Source organism: Gavia stellata, chromosome 6 (genome assembly GCF_030936135.1).
Source record: "Gavia stellata isolate bGavSte3 chromosome 6, bGavSte3.hap2, whole genome shotgun sequence".
Taxonomy (NCBI): domain Eukaryota; kingdom Metazoa; phylum Chordata; class Aves; order Gaviiformes; family Gaviidae; genus Gavia; species Gavia stellata.
This window is the reverse complement of record NC_082599.1, coordinates 33443157-33465767: the sequence shown is the minus strand read 5'-3', so window position 1 is coordinate 33465767 and position 22611 is coordinate 33443157. Positions and strand designations below refer to the sequence as shown.

The 22611-nt window shown below is 37.4% G+C and overlaps 1 protein-coding gene across 1 annotated transcript in view; it reads right to left on the bottom strand.

Moving 5' to 3' along the window:
- Positions 1–10325: 10325 nt before the first annotated feature.
- The window catches only part of AHR (aryl hydrocarbon receptor), a 67701-nt gene continuing 55415 nt past the window's right edge, over positions 10326–22611 (bottom strand). Inside the window, exons 8-11 of the mRNA XM_059819055.1 lie at positions 21231–21340; positions 19614–19755; positions 17557–18823; positions 10326–13432 (exon numbers count right to left, since the gene is read on the bottom strand). Coding sequence (XP_059675038.1) covers positions 13277–13432; positions 17557–18823; positions 19614–19755; positions 21231–21340 — 1675 coding nt within the window. The 3' untranslated portion in view covers positions 10326–13276. The remainder of the gene's footprint in view (positions 13433–17556; positions 18824–19613; positions 19756–21230; positions 21341–22611) is intronic.

Sequence of the window (22611 nt, the reverse complement as noted above, 5' to 3'; positions counted from 1 at the left end):
AGAAAACTGAGCTGAGTGCCAGCAGTTCCAGCAGAGCTGAAGTGCTGTGCTCACTGTATCTGGCTTCCATGTCTGCCTAAGGCAGCCTGGACTGATTGCTGTAACACCCAGTGGTACTGGCAAACAGCCTGCACCTTGTCACTGTAAAAGCTTTCTGGTCGACTTTCTTATCCCCTGTCACAGAGAGGGGAACAGGCAAGATGCCACCACCAGCAGCAAATGGATGATTCCCAAGGTCTTTTGATCACAGGACACTTACAAGCAGGATGCAACCTAGCTGAATGTGTCAGATAATTGAGCAGAATGGCTTTATGTTGAAGGCTGAGCACCACAGGCCAGAACTGATGTGCTATCATGCGGTCACATTTGGACAAAAGCACGGTATTTTCTTTAGTGAGATGAGATTGGCAGTTTTTTGCACATAAAAATGTAAGTTGCTTCAGCATTCCAGATGCTTTAGTGATACAATTAACTTTTTTAAATTTTAGGAAGTTTTATCAGTACAATGTTAACCAGTTATGAGCACAAAAGGACTATGACCTGGTGATGGATTAGAAAGATAAGATGTTACTAAATTCAGTTTTGCCCTCCTAATTTCCAGGTCTGTGAGATGGTAGGTAATTCAAACCGCTTGCCTATTAATGTGCTAAGCAAATCCATATGTTGGTCATGTCAGAATGTAAAAGGGATGTAATTCTTTATTAATTTTTTTCCTCCTAAGTGTTCCTCAACAATGTGAGGATGCCCCAATGTGTCAGTGATTCATATGCCTGGCGTAGGCATCAATCTGTTCTGGCCTACCAGCTGCTGCTCTAAAAGATTGTGAGATCGCTCATGTAGATTCTTTGGATAGCCTATAGCTAAAATGGCACTAGATGCCTGTGTTTAGGTCCCTGAATATCTTCCAGTGTATCATTCATTGCTGTGGGTAGGAGATAGAATTTACAAGTTCAGAATTTCAAGATTTATTTGTGTAACCACTAGCTACGTATACCCTGAGTAATCAAATGGCTGATCTTGATCTTATACCTTAGTCATGCTCTTGATATTCTGTAAAATACGGAACAAATCTACTTCTAGCATTACATCTGGTAACAGATCCTTTCCCTTTGCAACAGCGAAGTATTTCAAATAGTCCCTCCTCATTCCTCAGAGTTAAGAGTAAAATGGATGATGACATTATCATTGAGCGAGAAGGAAAAGATGCATACCAGTAAGACTGTGTCAGTAGACTGCTAATATAGCAAAGGTTTCAATTTCTCAGTGAAGGGTAGGGATTACATTCTTTGAAACTACACAGATGCTGAGGAAAGGCTGAGTGGCTGAGGAAAAAAGAAAGGAGGAAAAAAGAAAGAAGGAAAAACAAATGCTGATTTCTCCACCTGTAGGAAAGATAACCTTCCAAAAGGTGTTTAGAAAATAAAGTACAAAATTATTCCTCAACCATTTCAAATAGTATATCATCATTTATGAAAAATATCTGTCTAATGGACCAAGTAGTGACAGGACTGAAATGTGGAAAGAGCCCTCTTTTTTTGTTCTAATGTGATATTTTCTATCTTCTCTGCTTTGGTGCCAAAAAGGTTGTAGTGCAGATCAGAAAACTAAGGTTAAAAAAACCCACAATAGTCAGTGTTTTCCAAGCTTGAGCCATATTCGTTTTTAAGATGGGCATAAGAGCTTTTCTGTGTTTTATATGAATGACAATCGTCTCCACCTTCAGAGGCAGTAACCGTTACTGCTGGGATGGGAGCAAAATTAGGAGACCCAGAGGTGAAATTCAGAGCCAGAGAGTGCCAGAAGTGTTTTAGGTGCATGCGGAGAGTACAGTTATTTTCACAAATATGGTCTGTATTTTTCTACATGGATAGGCAGAAGTGATCTCTTTCCCGAGGCATATAGTTTCTAAGTAAGGTAGGCCACTTCTAAACTCACCTGTCAGCTTTAAACAAGCTAATTTTCTTACCTTGCAGACTGAACTAAATTGACTGTGACTGGGCCTCCAGGTGAGGAAGAACAGTCAGGATACAGACACAGGCAGGAATGGAGGGGAAGACTGAAAGTCAGTGGGTAAATCTATACTCTGTGTGTGTGTGTTTGTTTTTCCTATTGGCCAAAAGGATTCCACAAAATGTTGCTGGAAATATTTAGAAGCAGCAAATAAAGGATTTACATGCAATTTTTGTAAAGAACCTCAGATAACTTATGCTATAGTTTGTCAAGTTCCATGAGATAAAATAATATAATGAGCAAAGGAAGACGTACGTTCAACTGCTATGAGGGCATCTTGATGATAGCTGAGAACACGGGCTGCAGGCTGAGATATGACACACAAAGGCTGTCAGCTAGGGAGTAAACACCTTCCCTTTCCAATTTTTCTGGATGGATTTTGAAATGTTTGGGTGAGTCACTTCCAAAGGTTTTGTATGATTTTCAAAAATACATGAAACCAAAAAGAAAAAGCAATTTGGCAGGCAGCTAGGAGCCCTTTAAAAACACACAGGCAAACATCCACTCTTGGACTGTGCACACATGTTTTTCCCACAGAATGAAAGGCCCCAGTCATGGACTAAGCGGAGTCATGAATAAAAGATGGGAGAAATCCATTAAGTCATATAGATTGTTCCTAGAGTACAAACTAGCTCAGTCTAGATCTGAGTGCCCTACACAATGGCACCTCTAACTAACCCCCAAGGGCTCATCACTGGATCTTGTATTACTCCCCCAACCTTCCTTAATATTTTGGTCTATCTTTTTTTCACAGTTTTATCTAACAGCTCCCTGCTGCATCGTCTTCTGTTAGACCAGTTCTCCCTTTCCTTTTTATCTTTATTGTTTGGGAAACGCAGACTGTCACCTCTTTCAAGGTATGAAGAAAACAAAGAATTCTTACTGAAGGAGAAAAAGACACATTTGACATGAGTTTGCAACGTAATATTCAGCAACACCAAACTAATACAAATCTGGCATGCATAAGGAATTTCCTTACATAAAGGCAAGAGATTTTCCCATGTATGTATGTATGTCTCTAATACGATGAACAATTGGTTCAACTAATGTCTCTTTGTCCCGACATAATGGACTGTATTCAGTTTCAGAAAAAAACCAAAAAACAAAAACCCCCCAAACCCCCAGCTTGCTAAAAGGAAAGGATTTTGGAAACACAATAGTAATAATGGCCTTGTGTTACAAGGGAAAGGATTGAGGATTTTTACTGAAGAATTTGCTTTCTTTTCAAGAAAAAATAGTAGCTGGTCACCTGCCACTGGTGAAGTCACTTTTACCTTGTCTCTTCATAGCAACTATTTTATTGCATCTTGTACGGAAATACCAGTCCCTGAATACATACTATTCAACTACAGAATTACTAAGGGTAATAGTCAAGAAATATTTTGTTGTGTGACTGTCTGGGAGGCAGTATCTTGAGATAACTACATGAAGAGACTAGTAGGAAGAAATGAAGAGCAGGAAAAGATAGGATGAATGAAGGGAAATCTTTCTCCCAGGGAGAGCTTGTACAGGCTGATCACGCTCTTGAGTGAATAGGATTTACCACAGTTGCCCTAGTCAGACAGACGAAGCTTTTATACAGCAACAAGGAATCCTGTTCTGTCGGTGAGAGGAGAGAGATGATGTGAGAGGTCTTTGCATCATTCTGTGATTCACTAGTAATATTTCTGTTTACTGATGCAGTTGACTAAAGTTAATCAGGTGATGTACTTCTACTAAAGGCTTTGCTGTGAAATAGCAATTTTGAAGGTTCCTCACTGATAAGCAGAGATTAAACAGTCTGATCACAAACTATAGAAAGACATAGGTCATAGCTTGTTCATGCAGCTCCCCAGGAAATATTCCAGCAGAACGATGACAAGACTTTACATGAGCAAGGTAATGAGCACAATATAGTTGCAATTCACAGTGCTTGACTATTTTTAGTTTCTAAAGATCCCTTTAATGTGATCTTAATGTCACTCTACTGACATTCATCTGATGTGAATGATTTTATTTAGGCAAACTAACAAAAAAAAAAAAAAATCTTAAAAGCCACAGAGCCTGCACTGTGGTTGCAAATGAGCATGATCCCAGAAGCAGATAAGTAGCTGATTTGCTCCCAAATGTGCAGGATCTTAAAATATATTCATGGTGGGTGAGACTTTTTTAATCTCCAGCCAAGAGTTACTATTTTTCCTCCTTCTGCTACTAGGCAAAATGTGCCTGGACATTTTACTGTGTGTAATAGATTAAAGAACACCAAAGGGACTTTTCCTCTTTATTATAGCAGTCTACACCAAACCCACAGTTTGATTTTATATTGTAAATAAACCAACTTATCTGGTTTCCAATTCCAGCAAGCCGAGCAGCTAGATGTTAAGGTGGCTCTGAAAAAGCATTTCATACATGATTTAAGCAGCTGAGTGTAGGTAATTGTAGCTGAAATTATACTACTAAAAATGTAGTATGGTAAAAAAAAAGTCAAATACTGGCTCTTGAGAGATGGAAGGAGGCCCTTCATCACTTGTTGCATGCTATTTTTAAAGTAGTGTTTCACAAATTTTGGGTTACAACCAGGAAGTTATAAAAGGCTTCAAAGAGGTGATGGGTGGAAAAAGTATGTCGAAGTTCTATTCCTCTAACGTGGGAAGTGACAAGGGAACATGAGTGGGCTGTAATACCTGGCTGAGTATGTTTATCTTAGCCAGGGCATTGCTACCTACCTCTCACTGCTGGCAGTGGCTTGGTTCCTCCCAGGCAGAAGAATTGACTCAGGGCTGCATGAAGACTGACAGGCCAAAAAGTTGAGAAAGACTGCTTTGAGGGAAGACATGACTCGGAAGTGACTGGCAATGAGAGCGCTGAACTATTGCCTTGAGTCTGGCACTGGGGCGAGGTCCCTGTTCCCAGCACACAGCAGGCAGAGGAGGAACGGTGATGACAAGGGACAGACCCAAGACAGGTATCCTACTTGCCAACTCTGCTGTAAGGTAGATGACCAAGGTCTAAAAAAAACCCATCAGTGTCTCCACTAAAGGTGAATAAAGGACTATTATACAAAAATCCCCCATATTCTGTAAAGTAGGAAAAGCTGTTTAAGCTAACACACATAAACATGTGTGTTAGATGTCTGGTTTTTTTTCAGTTACCTGCTCTGAGTTGCCATAGCAGGAACTAATCACCAAAGTGCCATGGTAAAGAGAGTGGCTGGCATGGAGAGCAGCAGGAAGCTGCAAAGAACAGTAGCAAACACGCATGGCACAAAAAAGCAGTTAACACAAGCAACTTAGCAGCTGTTCAAATTGGGTCATGTTACCCGACAGATTTTATCAGTTGAGGGCTGCTGCTTAAGTGATACTGCAAAGTGGACAAGAGTTGACCCAACAGTTGCCACATCACACAAAAACAGACTCTAAAATAGTTTGGTATTTGCTTTAGGCATCAGGTGTTGTAAATCATCCTGTTTACCCAACTTTTTGGAATTTTCTCTCCCTGCCCCCTAGTTAAATAACAACTATTAAGTGATCTGTGTTTGCAAACAGGGAAGTCAGCTCATTTTGAGCATCAAGCAATTCAGATTAGTTATTACAAGTTGCTGGGTGGGAGGTCAACTGGTGTGTTTGTTGTGATGCTTTACATTTGAATGCAGTCCTTCCTCCTGCCCGTCAAGCCCTGGCAGAAGGGTTGTACTAGGACCACGGGACTATTGCATAAAAGGGAGTCACCAGTTTCTCCACAATTGTCTCAGACAAGTCTGGTCTAGGAGCTTACAGTCAGCTCTGGGCCCTGTGGTGTGAGCGGTACTGAGCGCTATGGCTCTCCCCGCAGTACCAATAAAGGGTTTAAAAGCCTTGAGCAATATCTTCCTTTGCATGTCTTGTTAGCAACTTCAGCTGCTGTGCTGCATTGCAGTAGGAGTCTGGCTGCTTTCTTCCCTGAGGAAACAAGCAACTTCTCCAGCCATGAAGCAACCGTTCTTACTATCCAGACTCCCATAGGCTATCTAAACTCCTTGTCTGCCTTTGCCATGTGGGAGCAACCTACCAAAGTGATTTGAACACACATTCATACTATACTTTGGCCCTTTCTGCAGAAGCTACTCAACTGTCTTCATTAGGAAGCAGCAGAGGCCACAAACAACGTTTATAGCATCTAAATGATAAGCTTAAATTGGTCTTATTCTGTTAGCATCTATTTGAGCAGATTCTATATATTCTATGATTCCTAAGGGTAGGCAAGCAAGCGTATCTATTAATACACAAATACCCTACTTTTAAGAATAAATAAAAGCACTGGAAAACGTTCCAGTGGTCCATCCACTCAGACCTGAATCTTTTGCCACATTTCACTTTTGTCCAAATTTTATCATTAGAGAGCAACTGGCATGCTGACTTCAAAGCACTTTGAACTTCCACAAGTTTTGAAGTCACAGCTGAATCAGAAAATCTGTCTCATTCTCATCTTTAGCAAAAAACATTTTAAATGCTGGTTTTAGATGTTTGCAAAAAAAGGAGGGAGTGGAACCAACTAAAATGTGACTTCACACAGCTATATCAGGGGGAAAAGCATGACTTTGGAAGCATGTTAATGAGGTTTATCTACATTCTTTTAACTGATCATTTCCATATTTCTGCTGCTTAGAAATAATATTATTGGTCTGAAGTTCCTGCCATTGTTGCTTTACCTAGCAATATTAAAATTGAAGCATTAAATTAGCAAAATTTTCCTTGCCTGAGAATTTCCTTTTATTTATTTTATTAAGAACTATTGAAGGACTGAAAGTAGACTTGAGCCATAAAGCTAAGTACATAAAAGTTTATATGCTGATTATAAGTCTAGGTCTGAAGTTTAATGCAGATCCTTCTTTATATTGAATGAGGTGTCACAGGCTTTTATTAGCTTTTCAAGGTTTGATTAGATGCCAAAGTAATTGAAACATTCTTTGGCACATGATCATGTGCCTTCATGATCACAGGCTGCTCTGTGTGCGTGCATGTTACACAGCAATGCTACCACCACCCACCATGGACTCACAAATGCTATACCATTTTGTCCAGTAATTTTAGGGACTTCTGCAAGCAAATGACTGTTCTATTTCTTATAATGATTGGCACTACTGTGAAGCTCTGACCAGCTCTTAGCATTGTATTTGAAGCTCTACTAGTAGAAAGTCATTCTCTCTTCTCTACAGTTCCATTTATAACTTGGAAGAGCAATTTGCAGCTTCCGTAGAAACAGGTCTCAGAGACACTGAAGATTATAATGTTGATGAGGACTTGGAAAATATGTGCTTTAAAAACCATATATGGCACATGGACAGCTAAAATAAAAGGGACTACCTCTCTGGTAAGACCATCTATAGTGTATTTCAGCTACAGAGATCCTTCATCTACTGCAGATGTAAAACCAGGCAGGTATGAAGGTCAGGCCAGGTTTATTTTGTTTTGGGGCTTTTACATTTAAATGTCCATTCAGAATTGATGACACTTCTCCTCTCAAGAGAATGAAAAAGATGCTGGTGAAGAGCAGAATGAGTGCCCTAATTGCTGGGCCACAGACTGCCCTGGGCACCCAGCACCTCCTGCTGAAGAATCCAGTTGTCCTAAGTGAATGTCCTAGCTCCTAGACAAAAGGATGCATCCCTCACTCTCTCACTGTGCCAATTATTCATGAACTATTTGTACCAAATAGAACAACTTAAGATAAGACTTTGTTTCATTTCAGGATATCCTATGAACCACTTTAGAGACCTTGATTTCACTCACATCCTAACTCCAAACAAGGTAGAAGAGGGAGCTAACTTGTGTGGTTTGTTTTCCCATTAGTTCATTTTGACAGAAGACTTTCTGGCTGCTTTCTCTTGGACAAATTTGTTCACTATGTTCTGAAACCACTTACTGGTTTGGGACTCACAGAGGTGCAGGAAACACCTCGTATTCAACTTCGAGGGCTTGGTAGCCAAGTAGCTCAGTGTTGCAGGATCTGAGTGGTTATGGAAGAATCAAGGTAGTTGGCAGCTGAGTAGAGACTTTGAAGATTTAAATTTTGCTCTTTAAAAAAGTATGGATGATTATTCAGAAACTAGAAAAGAATACAAATACCCTCAGACATCTTTCAAGTACATTAAGGGTGAGACCATCCTTTCTCTTCCTGCACTTCCCTCTCAAAATTTCACTGATTAGTGTCACAAAGTAAATTCAATAGTTTCTCCTAATTTAGCTCTTACTTTTATTAGCAAGGAGCCAAGTTCCTCTGGCTCATACCACCTACCAACAGATGCCCACTATTCCACATTAAGAGGGAAGTCTTCATGCCCATAGTCAGTGAAAAGGGGAAAATTTGATCAAATTTTTTTTCTCTTTTCCCTTGTCATTCTGTAAATACAGGAGGAACTGTTATATTGAGTATTATTTTTATGCAGTATGAAGGATTCCAATTAGTCCCAACATTCCTCAGGCTTCCTTTTCTGTTTTTATAACTATTTTTTTTAATAATGAAACTTCTCAAACTTATTTATATGGGTCTTAGACATCCAGACAGTTATGATCACACACAACCTTCAAAATGGTGTAAAAAAATCTGTTGAAGTTAATTTCTGAATATTGCTTATACTGTTATTTGTAGCCAGGCTGGATTCAAGAGAAGATAAGAGCCTGTTGGCTTCAGCACAGATTATAAAAACCACAGTAACTTTAATGTTGAGAAACCTCTCCCTTTCTCAAAGACTGGCTACTTTGGAAACTAAATTGTATATAGCCTTGTTTAATGCTAATAACATTGCCTGCTGGACCTTGACTAGAAAATTTAGGTTATAAAGAAGAAACCTCGTTGTCCCATAGACTGATCACATCTTTGATTTCACATATTCGGTTGAATCTTTGAAAATTTTGCACTTAGCTGCTGATGCCTTGCTATTATGGTCCCTCTCTACTTGTCAGGAAGATCAACTTCAAGAGATAAGAGGATTTATAAAATGTAGGTTCACCACAAAAATCAATGCACCAGAACCTCCTCGAGAGGAAGAATAGATGTGGAGGTAACAGAAATGAAAGGGGGAAAAGTGGATGCTGGCTCATGCTGGAAATCATTAAATGTTCATACTGTGCAGAGTATACGATGGGTGGAATTTCATTATTCATTTTAGATGTCCACTTGTATTCTGGATGTCTAAAGCTGTTTTGGTCTAGCGTTACTTATTTAGCACTCGAAGTACCAGCTTGCAGGGAAGGATGCCTAGGCAGAGAGGGAAGAAGAAAGGAAGATAATTTGTCAACTTAATCAATGAACAGAATAAAAATATTAGAAGTGGAAACAGGGTCTTATTCTAGATAGTAACTTTAACCTAACTTAATCACCTGAGAATAAAACAGCTCTCAGTTTAAGTGTGTGAGTGGGAAATGTGGTTCCTCACTAGCAAAATGCATCTCCAAAAGACTTATTTGGGAATGACTCCCCCTGACAGAGCTTCAAGTAAGATGATGACTTCCATCAACAAACTCCCTGAGCTTATGACGCAATGGACTACTGCAGGTTAGATACCACCATGGTTGTTAACTTTCATGTTGAATTAGAAATAGAAGTGGAATTCCGTAAGTCATAAAGAAAATGGTTTAGTCCAGAAGAAAGTATCTCCCTCCTTCAAAAAAAACTGGACAGTGAGGTCTTACACTTCTGGGAACAGGTTGATACGTGGCTTGAAGGTATCCTTTTAACAAATGCAACAGGCTACAAAAAAGGATGGCCTGTGTTGCTTATATTATTGCCTGATTATTTCCAGATGTTACTTAATAGATTTGCAGCCTTGTTCATTTACTCTTGTATCTTAGCTTGTCTTTGTGTGCTATGCAAGAAGAATAAAGAAGAGGACCTACACACAGAGTTCATAGCCTAGTACTGATCCTGGATAAGACGTGTCTTAATACATTACAAGATAATAGCACAGTTGAAACCAATTAAATTCTTGTCCATCATGTCACTAAACCAAAGAACTATTGTAAATTTGGTAAACTGCATGGGGGATTACAGTGAAACATCCGATTCAGCATTACAACTGATTTTAAAAGATTATCATGCAAAGCCAATATAGCACACAGGAAACTGTAATATCAGTAATTAGAAATAAACTAAAAGAATTGTTTTCTTAACTTAAAATCACTATTTATGAAATAGCAATAAACAGTAAATAGGTTATCAATGGCCAGCTACAAATCCGGAAACAGAAAATGCTTCTTATTTTTAGCAGCATCTATGCAGAAATCTATTCCTGTCCAGTACTGTTCAACTGTGGGTTTACTATCACTAAGCAATGAATATAGAAGCCTTCCAACTGCTAATTGTGGCTTACTATTTACAAAGTTTATTTATAAACTCATTTTCATGCAAGTATAAAATACTAATTCCATAGACAAATACACATTTGTTCACCACTCTAAATTATATACATTGTATTTGCATCTAATACTCAGAGAAGTGCAAAGTCCACAGTGACGTAAATAACAATAGTTTTGTAAACTATTAGATGACGAGCTCTCCAAAGGTATTAGTAACTGTATGATAACATATCTTTTTGTATACTGCTGAAATCAAACATTTTTGCAGTAAAAGAACATACATTTCAGCTACATTCAAGTGATTATTTTATTACCATATATTATGTCTTACAAACTTTAGTGGAGATGAGCAAGAGCGCTACAAACCCATACCTTAACGCAAGAGGTGTATTGCATGGTATGTGCAGGCATAGCAAAGGAGAGATAAGAACTGGAAAGAAAAACAAGCTAAGAAAACTTGTACAAAAATGGACAGTAATACTGACTAACACTGGGCTATAATCTTACTTATAACAGACCTGAAGGGCTAGTAGAGATCCAAGTTAGAAACATCTGTGCACTGTAGGTACAGTTTGGTGCAGATCAAGAGTGCACTAATACAGTCAATGTTGTACACATAAGATAATGCACAAAATACGCTGATATGCATATAAACAACTAATTTGTTTACAGTAAATAGGGCAGCACAGTTGTAGTGCTGCATCCTTGGCACTTAGTGATAGGACAGCATGTATTTGGTTTAACTAAATTCATAAACAGGATACATACTGGCTTGTAAGATGTAAAACACACGTTATCCCTTTGAACCTTCCGGTTTTACAGCATTTTTTGAATTTTCAAGTTCAAATGCAAACATGATACGCTAGCTAGGAATGGAAGACGTTTCAGACATTGGCTTAAAACAAGACCTTCAATAAAAAAATGACAATCACAAATGATATTCATTAAATCTGTTACTGATGTCTTGTGCTGAAAACAAAATCTGAAACGTTAAAAAAAACAAAGCAACCTTGTAATACAACCCACAGTGTCTTTATGGGCTTTTCCTGAATAGTAATTGCTTCCTTAATGGCCCTTTTATATATGGTAATTTCACTCAAAAGAACTGCTGAAGTTATTTGTCTGAAAAGTTGTAACTGAATTAGAAGTTTGGCCTAGCATATCATACTACACAGAATAGAAGAAAACATGCTCTTCTTCAATGAAAGCATGTTTCAACTACAAAAGGATTCCAAGTTTAAGCGATTGTCCTTGTGTTAAACAATATTAACAACCATCTGGAGGAAGCCAATTTACTTTTGCTGTTCTAAACTGGCTAAATTGCCATTTTATATTACATATAACAAATGTAATAAAATTGTTCTTAACATATAATGATGTAACACTTTAAAATTAACTGGTTTAACATATTTTACAAAGACATTTTATTATGTATGAACTATACAACACAAAAGAGTATGAAATATTTTGAACATATACACATTTCTGTATTTATCACGTAGATTATTATTTTGCACCAAACATTGGTGTCTGCAATTCTAACAATCGTCTCAGATAAAAACAAAACAAAACCCCAGAATGTTTCTGTGGATGTGGGGTTTTTTTCCTGAAAATAAAACTTATTACAAGGAGAATTTCTCTAATGACTTTTTTCTTTTCCCAATTTCATATTTTGCACAAAGCTTTTCGAACGGATCAACATACATAAAAAGAATGACGTCTCTGTACTTTGCAGTGCAATTTGCTAGAGAAAAAGTTTAAACCAAATTTGACCCCTTCCCCCCTATGAACACTGAAAACTGCAGTCTAAGTAAATGTCAATACCAATCGCTATTGATACTCCTTTCCCCCTTCTTTAAAATGCAATCCTTTTCAATATCCTTTTTAATGAAAGTATTTGCATAGAGCAGCCTTGTATTATTTCTAAAGGACATTATGAGTATTTTAACACAAGATAAGGCACATGTTTTTCAGCATTGATAATCTAAAACTAATCCTGAGGATCTGCTCTTCCTCCTCAGCAAAATCTGCTTTTTTAATATACCCTGTATTACCTGAAGAAAGCAGAAAAGCAGTATAGAAGAAACCAAAACTCTTTAGCTGAACTAAACTCAGAACATTAATAACTCCTGATAATAGTGTAACAAATCCACAGATAAAGAATTAAATCATTCTCTAAACAAATTGTCTTTAGGGGAAAAAACAAAAAAAAGATACAGCCAGTAGCACTGTAGATGTTAGATAAAAGTTCACATAATATGGATGACATTTATAGTGAGTTTTGCTAAAATAAGCTCCCATCAGAAACAAGGTAGCTAAATTGTGAGGCACTTAAGGTTGGCAAGAAAACGAGGAATGCAAGGGGTCTGTTTCATAGAAAACCTGAAGTTGCATATCATATCCTTGTATTAAGCCTTCTATTAAAGTGCTAGAAATGGAGACTTAAAACAAAAGGATTTAAATATAAAATAAGTGATTAAAGAGCTTAGTATGCATTAAAATTAAGTGCTTTGATTCTTATGAATTCAGAGCCTTTTAATAGTTCTTAAAAAATAAAAGTCTGGAAATAATCCACGTGTGAAATCATCTTCCTTGTGCCATTGATGCTATTTGTAAAGTGCCCAATTATTTTCTAAACAACAAAACCATTTGCCTTATCTTATGTTGTATAGCATGACATAGTCTGTAGTACATATATAATACATACTGCAATGACACAGTCAATCTGATGGAAAACAGCACATGCGTATTTCTAGTCAGAAGTTTTAATTCCACCTGTCGCTCTAAAAAGCAAGGTCTTGGACATATCCAGCAGTATATAGTGCAACCAACCTCATATTCTCAAAATGTAATTTAGCTGTTAAAGTCCGATACTCAAAGATAGACTTATCAAGCTTTTCCTTGGAGCAGCCTGACGCCCAGACAAAAATCACAGACAGAGCTCTACAGCCGAATCACATAAATCCACTAGACGCCAAATCTGAGAAGGATCTGGGTTCTGTTGGATGATGAAGAGGCTGAAGATGTGTGGCAGTCTGTGCATTACTGATCACATCTAACTGAGAGGGATATGCTTCATTTACATTTCCTCCATTGAAACCGTTTTGGAACTGGAAGGAAAAAAGGCAATATAAATGGTTAGTATGGGAAACTGATTTATTTGTAAGTTTTAAAAAATCCTCCTAAAGACACAGATTGGATGAAATAATCTTAAAATATAATGAATAGCTTTTAAACTTTTTTTTTTAAATGATGAGAAGTTAATTTGCATTAAAGTAGGGTCTGAATCATCAGTGAAACTTACCCATGCTGAAGTCAGGGGGAGTCCTACTTCTGGCTAAGTAAAGAAACATCGCTGTTATCTAAAGTGTAATATAGTTTCCATTTGTAGGAAGTACAGTCTGACTGAGCACTCCTAATTTTTAAAAGCAACCTATATCCGTGTTTTCATGTCTGCAATGGGATCCAGACTTCATAGCTCTTCCAGGAATGCACAAGAAGTCCTATTCATAAGCTGAAGGGTACTGCATTCAATCCACAGGCTGAGCTGTCATAGGGTGGGCTTTTTTGACAAACAGTCTTCATATTGACAATGCCAACTAAGAGCAATGAATGGCTTTCATCAGTCTTGACATAATTATTCATAGGATTATTTTAATCATCTGATGTAATGCTTCCTGTCATGCTATGGAAAAGTCACTTTATCTACAAAATACTCTATTCAGTCATGCAAAGAAAATACAAGAAAATGTTTTAAACTTTTCCATCACCTCTTCAGGAGTAGCTTATATCGTAAGTACTCATTCATTCATTCAAGGTTTATCCTTAAAAACATGTATTATACATTCATTCATCTACCAAAATATGCTGTATTTTGGAAACTTGTTTTTCCCTTCTATGCAAACACTGAAATTTGACTAACTGCACACAGTTCTTCTAAAGTTTTTAACAACAAGACCATAGCCATGTGGACTGTGTTAGTAATCACAGTTGCCATACTTTTAAAGACAGCTAGAATAACATAAGCTAGGATTAGTTCTGACAGAAGCAGATTATTTCAATAGTCTTCGTTAACAAGGTGAGCACGCTTATCAAAATTTCTAAGAAAGTTCTCAACACAGAATCTAGTAATTAGCAAGGTTTCTCCTGTTTAATAAAGGAATACCAATCTTAAACAAGCAATCAAATTATCTAAGGCCTTTCTGCCCTTCTCCATCACCGAAAGTGTTTTTAGACTACATTAGCTATGATCCTACTGCAATTACAAGTTAGGCAGAAGGTCAAGGCAGATGACCACAAGAGACCCTCCAGCTTTCTAATCCCCTAGTCCTTTCACATAGAAATCGATGGGATTTAGAAGCCTGAGGAAAGGATAGCAATCATGGCTTGCATAGCGATGTCTGTCCTCTCTCCAGACTCCAACCACTGACAGGGATGTCACTGTGCTGAATCCAGGCACAAGGACTGCCCTACTTTGGTTTGGCTGTGTGAACATAGGCTCAGACAGCAGTATCCTATCTGCTTAGTTGCATCCTTGCTATAGTTACCAATTAGCAATAAAATGAAACCTTGAGTTTATTACCATAAGCAGTGATAGAGTCTCCCTATTTACAATAAAGAAATGTATATTATTTGCCATCATAGCTTTGGCACAGGTGATATTTTACAAGATTGCTTCAAGTGCTGTAGCTATTTTTCTGACTTACTAGTTTCCATGGGTTCACATATTTTAAAGTTCTTAACTCCTCTGATACAAGACTAAATACAATCTCTGTAATATAAGCGTATATAAATATAGGCTTACTTCCCCTGGAGCAATGACATTTCTAGGTTAAAAAAGTCTCAACATTAAAACATTTCTCAACATAACAACTTTGGTTTACATAGAGCCTTACTTTGCCCTCAATCTATAAAAATGTTAATTGGCAGATGTGACTAGACGTTAAAACAGTACAGTCTGATACAAGAGATGTTGAGTTTTTTCATGCGAACAGTATATAGCAGTACGGGCTGCAAAAGTCAATGCTATTTGGTTTAGGAACAAGCAGTTTCTTCCCACCCTTCACTGCACCCAGTCGGCATACGTAGTAAGTTTTGGACCCACAAGGACCTGGAGACAGCTATCAGCTATCTACGATCACTTTTTTAGAAAAGGGGTTAGGGGAATAATCCTTCCTTAACTCATCAAGAAGCGTGCTCCTCTTTTAAGCTCATTTGCAGAAACGTTCAGCAGTTATCTTCAGAGGTAAAACAGGAGCTAACGTGCACAAGGATAACATCAGCTCTGCACTAGGCTTCCGCTTATGCAATGCTACCCAGATCCACACAGCATAGGTATACCACAGCAAGAGGAGCTGAATTTGCCTCTGAACAACTTAAGTAAGGATAACTTTTCACAAAGTGGCCTTTGTTCATTTTTTTGTGACAAACAAGCTAAACACAATAGTATTATTGCAGTACAGCATTCTAGTAAATATGAAGTAATAGATGTATTCATTTATTGCATTCAGAGATGCTCCCTTAGTCACTAAAATTTTTCCAGATAGATGAGAAGAAAAACTAAGCAAGAAAATAACAAAAAGAGGTCTTAACAAAAATGATTAAGGCAGCATAACAACAAAATAATCTACAAAATAAATGTATTTGAAACCAACCATTAAAAAGAAAGAAATGGAATTGCTTATGTCCTGTCTGTTCAGAACTGATGCACCACACCAGTATAGCTTTTATGAAAAAAAAAATTCTATACTATTATTGGGATCAACTTGGATGGCCCTGGAACTGCTTTGCAACCCTGTTATCAAGCACTGTGAAGGACTAATAACACTGACCACAGCCAGGCAGCATACAGCCAAGCACTGTGCAAGCTTGCGCACTGCAGTTTGCCAAAGTCACTTCATGATATTTCAGTCCTTGGGCACTTGGGCAGAAGCTATTCATCTTGCTGAACTGTCCTATATTTTACCTAAATTTCTGCAATTCTGCAATTGTATTTTTTCCGCTAGTGAAGCAGTTTTAAAATGGATACGTTTTGTACTTGTATTAAGCATACTGAAAAACTGGCTATGTTCTACTTGCATTCCTCACCTCTGTCTTGCGTAGGTTAAACGCCAGTTAATACTTTAATTCTGTAAATGCTTATGCACATGCATAAGCATTTGTAGAATCAGTACTTTAGAACATTAACTCATTGAGATAAAAAAAATAAATTGTGGCTCTGTACTTGAGCAGCTTTAACAGAAATAAATGGTACAATTTAAAGCACTTCAACAAAGATTATTCAGAACAGGAACTGCCTTAGTAATTGAATTTATATATTTCTAAGTTAATTTTACCTGTGAAGAACTGTGCTTAAAACTGTAGTCTGTGCTACAGCCAGGCTCCTCTCTTCTACAGCTTTTATTGTGCATTCGCCTTAGCACAGTGTGAAAAAGGTCCAACTTATCTACTGCAAATATGATTTTTTCCTGCTTTTTTGTCCTCAGCAGACAAGTTGGACAGCAGATTGAGGAACAAGCTGACTTTCACTTACGGCAATATATAAAAACATTTTTGCAGTATCACCATGTGTAGAAATGCAATAGTTTATAATATTTCATGCTATTTATATGATATTATAATCTGGTACTTTAAGCAATCCTAAAATCATCGAAGAATTTGAGTAGCTAGAGGACACTAAAATTTTAATAACAAGATATTCTTCTGGATCCTTACAAGGAATGTGTGGACATGGCATTGTGGGACATGGTTTAATGGGCATGGTGGTGTTGGTTGATGGTTGGACTTGATGATCTTACAGGTCTTTTCCAACCGTAGTGATTCTGTGATTCTGTGAACATATTTCATGAAAATGAATGTAACAGACAGTTTTACTGACATCATTCCACTCCTCTAAAAAAGGCATATAAGCAAATTCCAAGCTTTTGACCAATCTGCTTTTCCTTTGCTCCTACTGGGAAAATTACTAGTAGGTACAACAGACTAGTTCACTCACTCTTGCTTTAATACTGCCAAAGAGAGCTACCAGGATGTGGATACGTGTACGTGAAAACTTGACCAAAGGCAACTCTCTTCAATCTGATGAAGAAATAAAGCAAGGACATTCACACACTGCTAACCCATCAGTTTCAAACTCTGTGATTCAATTATGACAAACTCTGCGTACTAGTAGCCGCCCAAAACAATAAAAACATGATTCAAAATGCAAGCAGTGTAGCAATGCTGTTTACCTTACCTTGTTCAACAAGGTCTGTTGACTTGCCATCATAGGATCATACTGCATTTGATCCACGCAGCTGGGCTGTGGTTCTTGCGTGCACTGGTACATAGAAACAGCGCCTGCATAGCATGTTTGAGGATTTAGCATAACCGACTCAGAGTTTATCCCACACTCACGATTTTCAGGGACTTGCTGCAAACAACTGAGAAAATCCTCCAAGTTGGAAGAAGCGGAATAGGTTGATCTGTCAAAACCTGCTATGGGGAAATCCATTTGAGCAAAATTAGAAAGCTGTGGCATCATCGCTGTGGGTTGCTTGTGAGGAATAAACTCTTGCCTACACGCATAAGGGGAAGTGTTTACTTCTGATTTGTAAGAGAACTCAGATGTAGTGGCATGCATGCCAGGGAGTACATATTGCTGGGGCTGCTGCTGTGAGCAGCTAGGAGGCATGCTGGTGCCAGAGCTCCAATTTGTGAACATCCTATTGACTTGCATATGTTTCATCTTCTGACAGAGCTGCTGCTGTTGCTGCTGCTGTTGCTGCTCCACGAGCTGTTTCTGGTGCTGATGAAGTTGATGCGGCTCTAACTCTTGCTGTACCAAGCAACCTTCATTCTGGACCACGGGCTGCTGCTGGTTACAGCCTGAATATAAGAAATCTGACTTATTTAAGGAATCCTGAACGTAAGTCAGAATTTCATCAGTTATGTCTATGTCCCCAATATCATCCATACCAGATAATTCAGTTTTAAAAAACTCCTCATCCTGCTGAATACACTTTAGATCTTCAAAGTCAATACCCAGATTTTTCATGATGCTGTACAAATCACTGGTTTTGTTATCTTGAAAGAGTGCTGCACTGTCTTCGGGAAGTGGAATAGTACTGTCCTGGGAACACTCCATTAGCTCCCGCTTGAGAATGTTGTGATTTCCAGCAGGTAGGAGATTATCTGTCCAGCTGCTAACAACACCGCCCAGTTCATCCCTGCTGTCTGCAAAGAAGTTCCGCTCAAAGGAAAGTTTATGTGATGCTGGAGGGCAGAGATACACAGACTCATCTTGCCTTAACATGGCACCTAGGAGGGAGTTTGGATCCACGGAATCATTGTGTAGCATTGCTTTGGCTCCTTTCCCTGTCGTGCTTTTATTCTTCAGCTGAGAGGGGTCCATAAGGCTCGACATAGGGAAAGATACCTCATATAACACAGCCTCACCCGTGGCAAACATGAAGGGCAACTTCATGTTACGCTTCCGTAGATGTTCTGCCCCTTCTTCATCTCTGAAAATAAATCAGACATATAGCATAATACTGCAGTACTAAACAGTTACTGTAATCTTTTTGTCCCCTGGAATTAAAATTAAAAAAATGAACTATTCTATTTGTAGGCATTTTTCAAATTCCTAGCTATTCCAGTTCAACTTGGCTGAGTTAAACCAAGAAGCAGACTATGAAATAAGGAGCTTATGACTGTAATACCACCTTTACGTATTACATTTGTAATTAAATCTAGATAGCATACACCATTTTCTGTGCATTGTGAACTGAAATGAAAATAAGTGGGTTTTGTTCCATGCATTGTTCTTCTTGGCATAGCAAGTAAATGAATACTTCAATACTGAAGTATCTCTTTCTCTCCATTTTACAGACGCCTTAGCAAAAATTATTTAACCTGTATAATAATGCTGAATTCCATATTATGCAGAATTTAGTTCAGCACCATAAAGGACTTAATTTCTTTATGTTATCTGTTGTTTCTTCTACACAACTGCAGTTGGATTTCTTAATTTTTGCTAATGGGGATACTGAATTAAAAATACATTGGATGGAATAACTTGATGCTTGTATGGCTGCTCTTATTCTTTATCAAGATGTCTTAATTTTACATATAAAGGACTATGCCATGTAAGTACTGAAATATCAGAATTCTTTTCAAATGAAAGAGGTTTTCTTTTTGGAGTTCAGGATTTACAGGGGGTTTATTTAAAAATAAAGAATTCCTTTCTGAATATAAACAAGCTCAAAAGTTTTCGGTTTTTGAAGTATGCTGCTTTATGCAATGATGACTTACGTAAGAGGTCTTTGTGTGGCAATGATGTAATCCGGTCTTCCATTTTTGTAGACAAGACGTGCATTTGCCTGTACCCAGGCCCATCGATTTTCTTTGGTTAGAAGCCTAAATACAGTCATTCCACTCTCACCTGTCTTCATCACTAGAATTAAAGAGTAAGCATACCGTTTATTCTCCAGTGAACAAAAATAGGAAAATCTGGCATGTCATGAAAGTAATCCCATTTGTAGAGCAATTTTACAATTCTCATATCCTCAGTCACCCATTTCTGTGTGGCACTAATGTATTCCTAGTAAAACAGAATGATTGACCACTTTAAGATGTCTACTTTAATTTACTGGTAAAATAAAAGCCAAAACTGCAAGCAATTCTAAGACACCCACTACAGATTGGCAACATCCTACATGGAGCTTCATCCATTTTTTCTGCAATAACAGAAATTAATAAATACTAGAACATGTAAATGACAAAAGCCTGAGTCTCTTTTACATCCGAAAAGTGACTATTACTTAAGAAATTGGAAAACACATTAGTTCTGAATCCAATTCTTTCACATTTTGACTGGTTAATGCAGAGGTACTTCAAAATCCATTATTTTTCACTCCCACTATCACTTCACTAGCAATGCTTGATAAACATACTACATTTTCATTGTACGTTGCTGAAAACGCTGCATTTATAGACAGAAAAGTAAATAAAAAAAAATATTAGGAAAGTTTAAGAATCCTAACCAAAAATCTTTGCTACAATACTTCTTTTTTATCTTAGCATCAGAAATGGAGCAAAACCAGTTTTAAGACAAAGTTTCAAACCAAAATTTCAAACCAAAGTTTCATCCCATTCTATTCTGGAAATATTTTCTTTCTTATTCCTTACCAAACAAACAAAAGCACTGATAGGCAACAGTGACTGAGCTATACCTGAAACAGAAAACCTGCTTATTATAGGTTGAGAACTAACCTACTGAGGGGGATTATTTAATTGCATATAAGGGGACAAAAGAAAAAACAGTTTTTCAAGAGAAGTCAGTAGAAAAGAAGAAGCACCATAACTTCCAAAGACAAATATGTTACAGCTAACAAAAAAGTAAAGAAAGAAGTCCACTATATAGTTACATATCAGATAGCTGATACTTATTTCCTTAGCTTAAAACATTATACTTTTCTCCTTAAGCTGTTTCTTAAAGCAAATCAAGCTGCCAAGAATCAAAACCAGAAACGTAGAGGACACTAGCATGCTAAATCAGAAATTAATTTCTGTTAAAAATCTTACACTGGGGTTTATTTAACTTCCTGACAGGAAAGCTATCTTTGAAATAGTCCCTTTGCCCAAAGGAAGTTGTTGAAATAACAGAAGTTGGGTTGAGCAGAGAAGGAAGTGAGAAGAGCAAGATGTGACAGAAACTGGAATATACAAACTAAAAGGGTCTAGATAGGAGTATTAAATATTTCTTCATCCAGTATAAGTTTTTAGAGGGAAGGAAAGATCACATGAAATGAATAGTGTTCTTTTTGTTAACAACCTTTTTTTTTTTTAAAAAAAGAGTACTTCATAGTATTTTTTCAGTATGAATATAATGCTTTGATTTTTCAGCCTTTCTTAGGGAATGAAGCTTACTTCGGACATGATTTTCAGCACAATAAAGCATATCAGCCGCATGAACAAACTGGTATCCTGTTCCTCTCATACACAGCTCTGCTTCAGTGTATCCCAGGACAATCTTTCCTCTGGAAGGTAAAAAAAAAATAAATTGTGACACTGCTGATGAACCAACTCACAGAACAAATGCCAAGCAAGTTAATTATGGCTAGAACATTTTAGACATAAATGCTAACTACATTTTGTTACATTATCAATTGTATGCGGAAGCATGACAGTTCTAAGAAAAAAATACAGTTAACAAGTCATAAAATTTTTACTAGTCCCCCAGGTTGCCTTCAGTGCCTACGAATGGTTTTGCAAAATTATTAGAGCATTAAAAAAAAAGTCTACAGGTCAGCTGGAATCTTAATTCCATACTTTTGAACATATTCCCTTATAGCAGGCAGCTCCCATTTGTTGCAATGAAAGACACTGTTTGCCTCGCCCTATTTCATAGCATTTACATATAGGTGCTTGCACGTAGAATTAAGTAGGGCCTTAACTTTAGTTATCTAAAACTTCTTGCCTAAATTAGCATTTTTAGTAGCTTAAAATTAAAAAAGGGCATCTCTCAGAACTATATCCCTTTTGCTATGGAGTGGTTTGGGACCCCTGTGTTTGCATTTAAGCTTTCAGAGGAGTACTGGCAGTAGAGTCATGTTTGACACTGGTAGCTAAAATTAGAGTACTTTACTAGAGGTCAGGGAGATGAAGAACTTAACAGCATTTGTGTGAGCACTATGAGATACATGATAGAATGAAATAGTCAAAAAGAGACTGAAACAGGATTTGGAAGAAAGAAATGGAGATCCAAAGATCGGGGGGGGAAGGGAAAAAGTAGGGATGGGGAACAATATATGCAAAAGTGTAAAAAGTGACAAAAATTGAAGGTTTTCAGTGAAGCATAATGAAAAAAAAAGCAGACAGAGGAAAGAAAAGCCTGTGTTAATATTTTGTTAACTTTTACTCGTATCAGTTTATAGAACCCAAGAAAAATATTTTGGTTTATCAGTAGACAGAATACCAAGTAATTTCACTCTATATTATTCTGTAAGTAGGCATGGAAATCCATATGAGAGATTCCATTGAAAATGAGTCTGAAAGCTGAAAGTATTATCAGTCAAAAACAGAAGGGAGGCAAGAAGGAAGGAGGCCAGAGACTTTTCTTTTGATAAAGAAGCATCTTAATGAGCTTCTTGCCATGTTGATGCATAGTTACATGACGTTGATCTAGTAATGCAATAGTGTTTCCAGTTTTCACATAGGGAAAAGAATAGTTTGGAAACAGGTAGAAGTCATAGTATAAAAAAGGACTCATTTGTTTATTTTGAAGTAAATAACATTTCCATTGTATTTT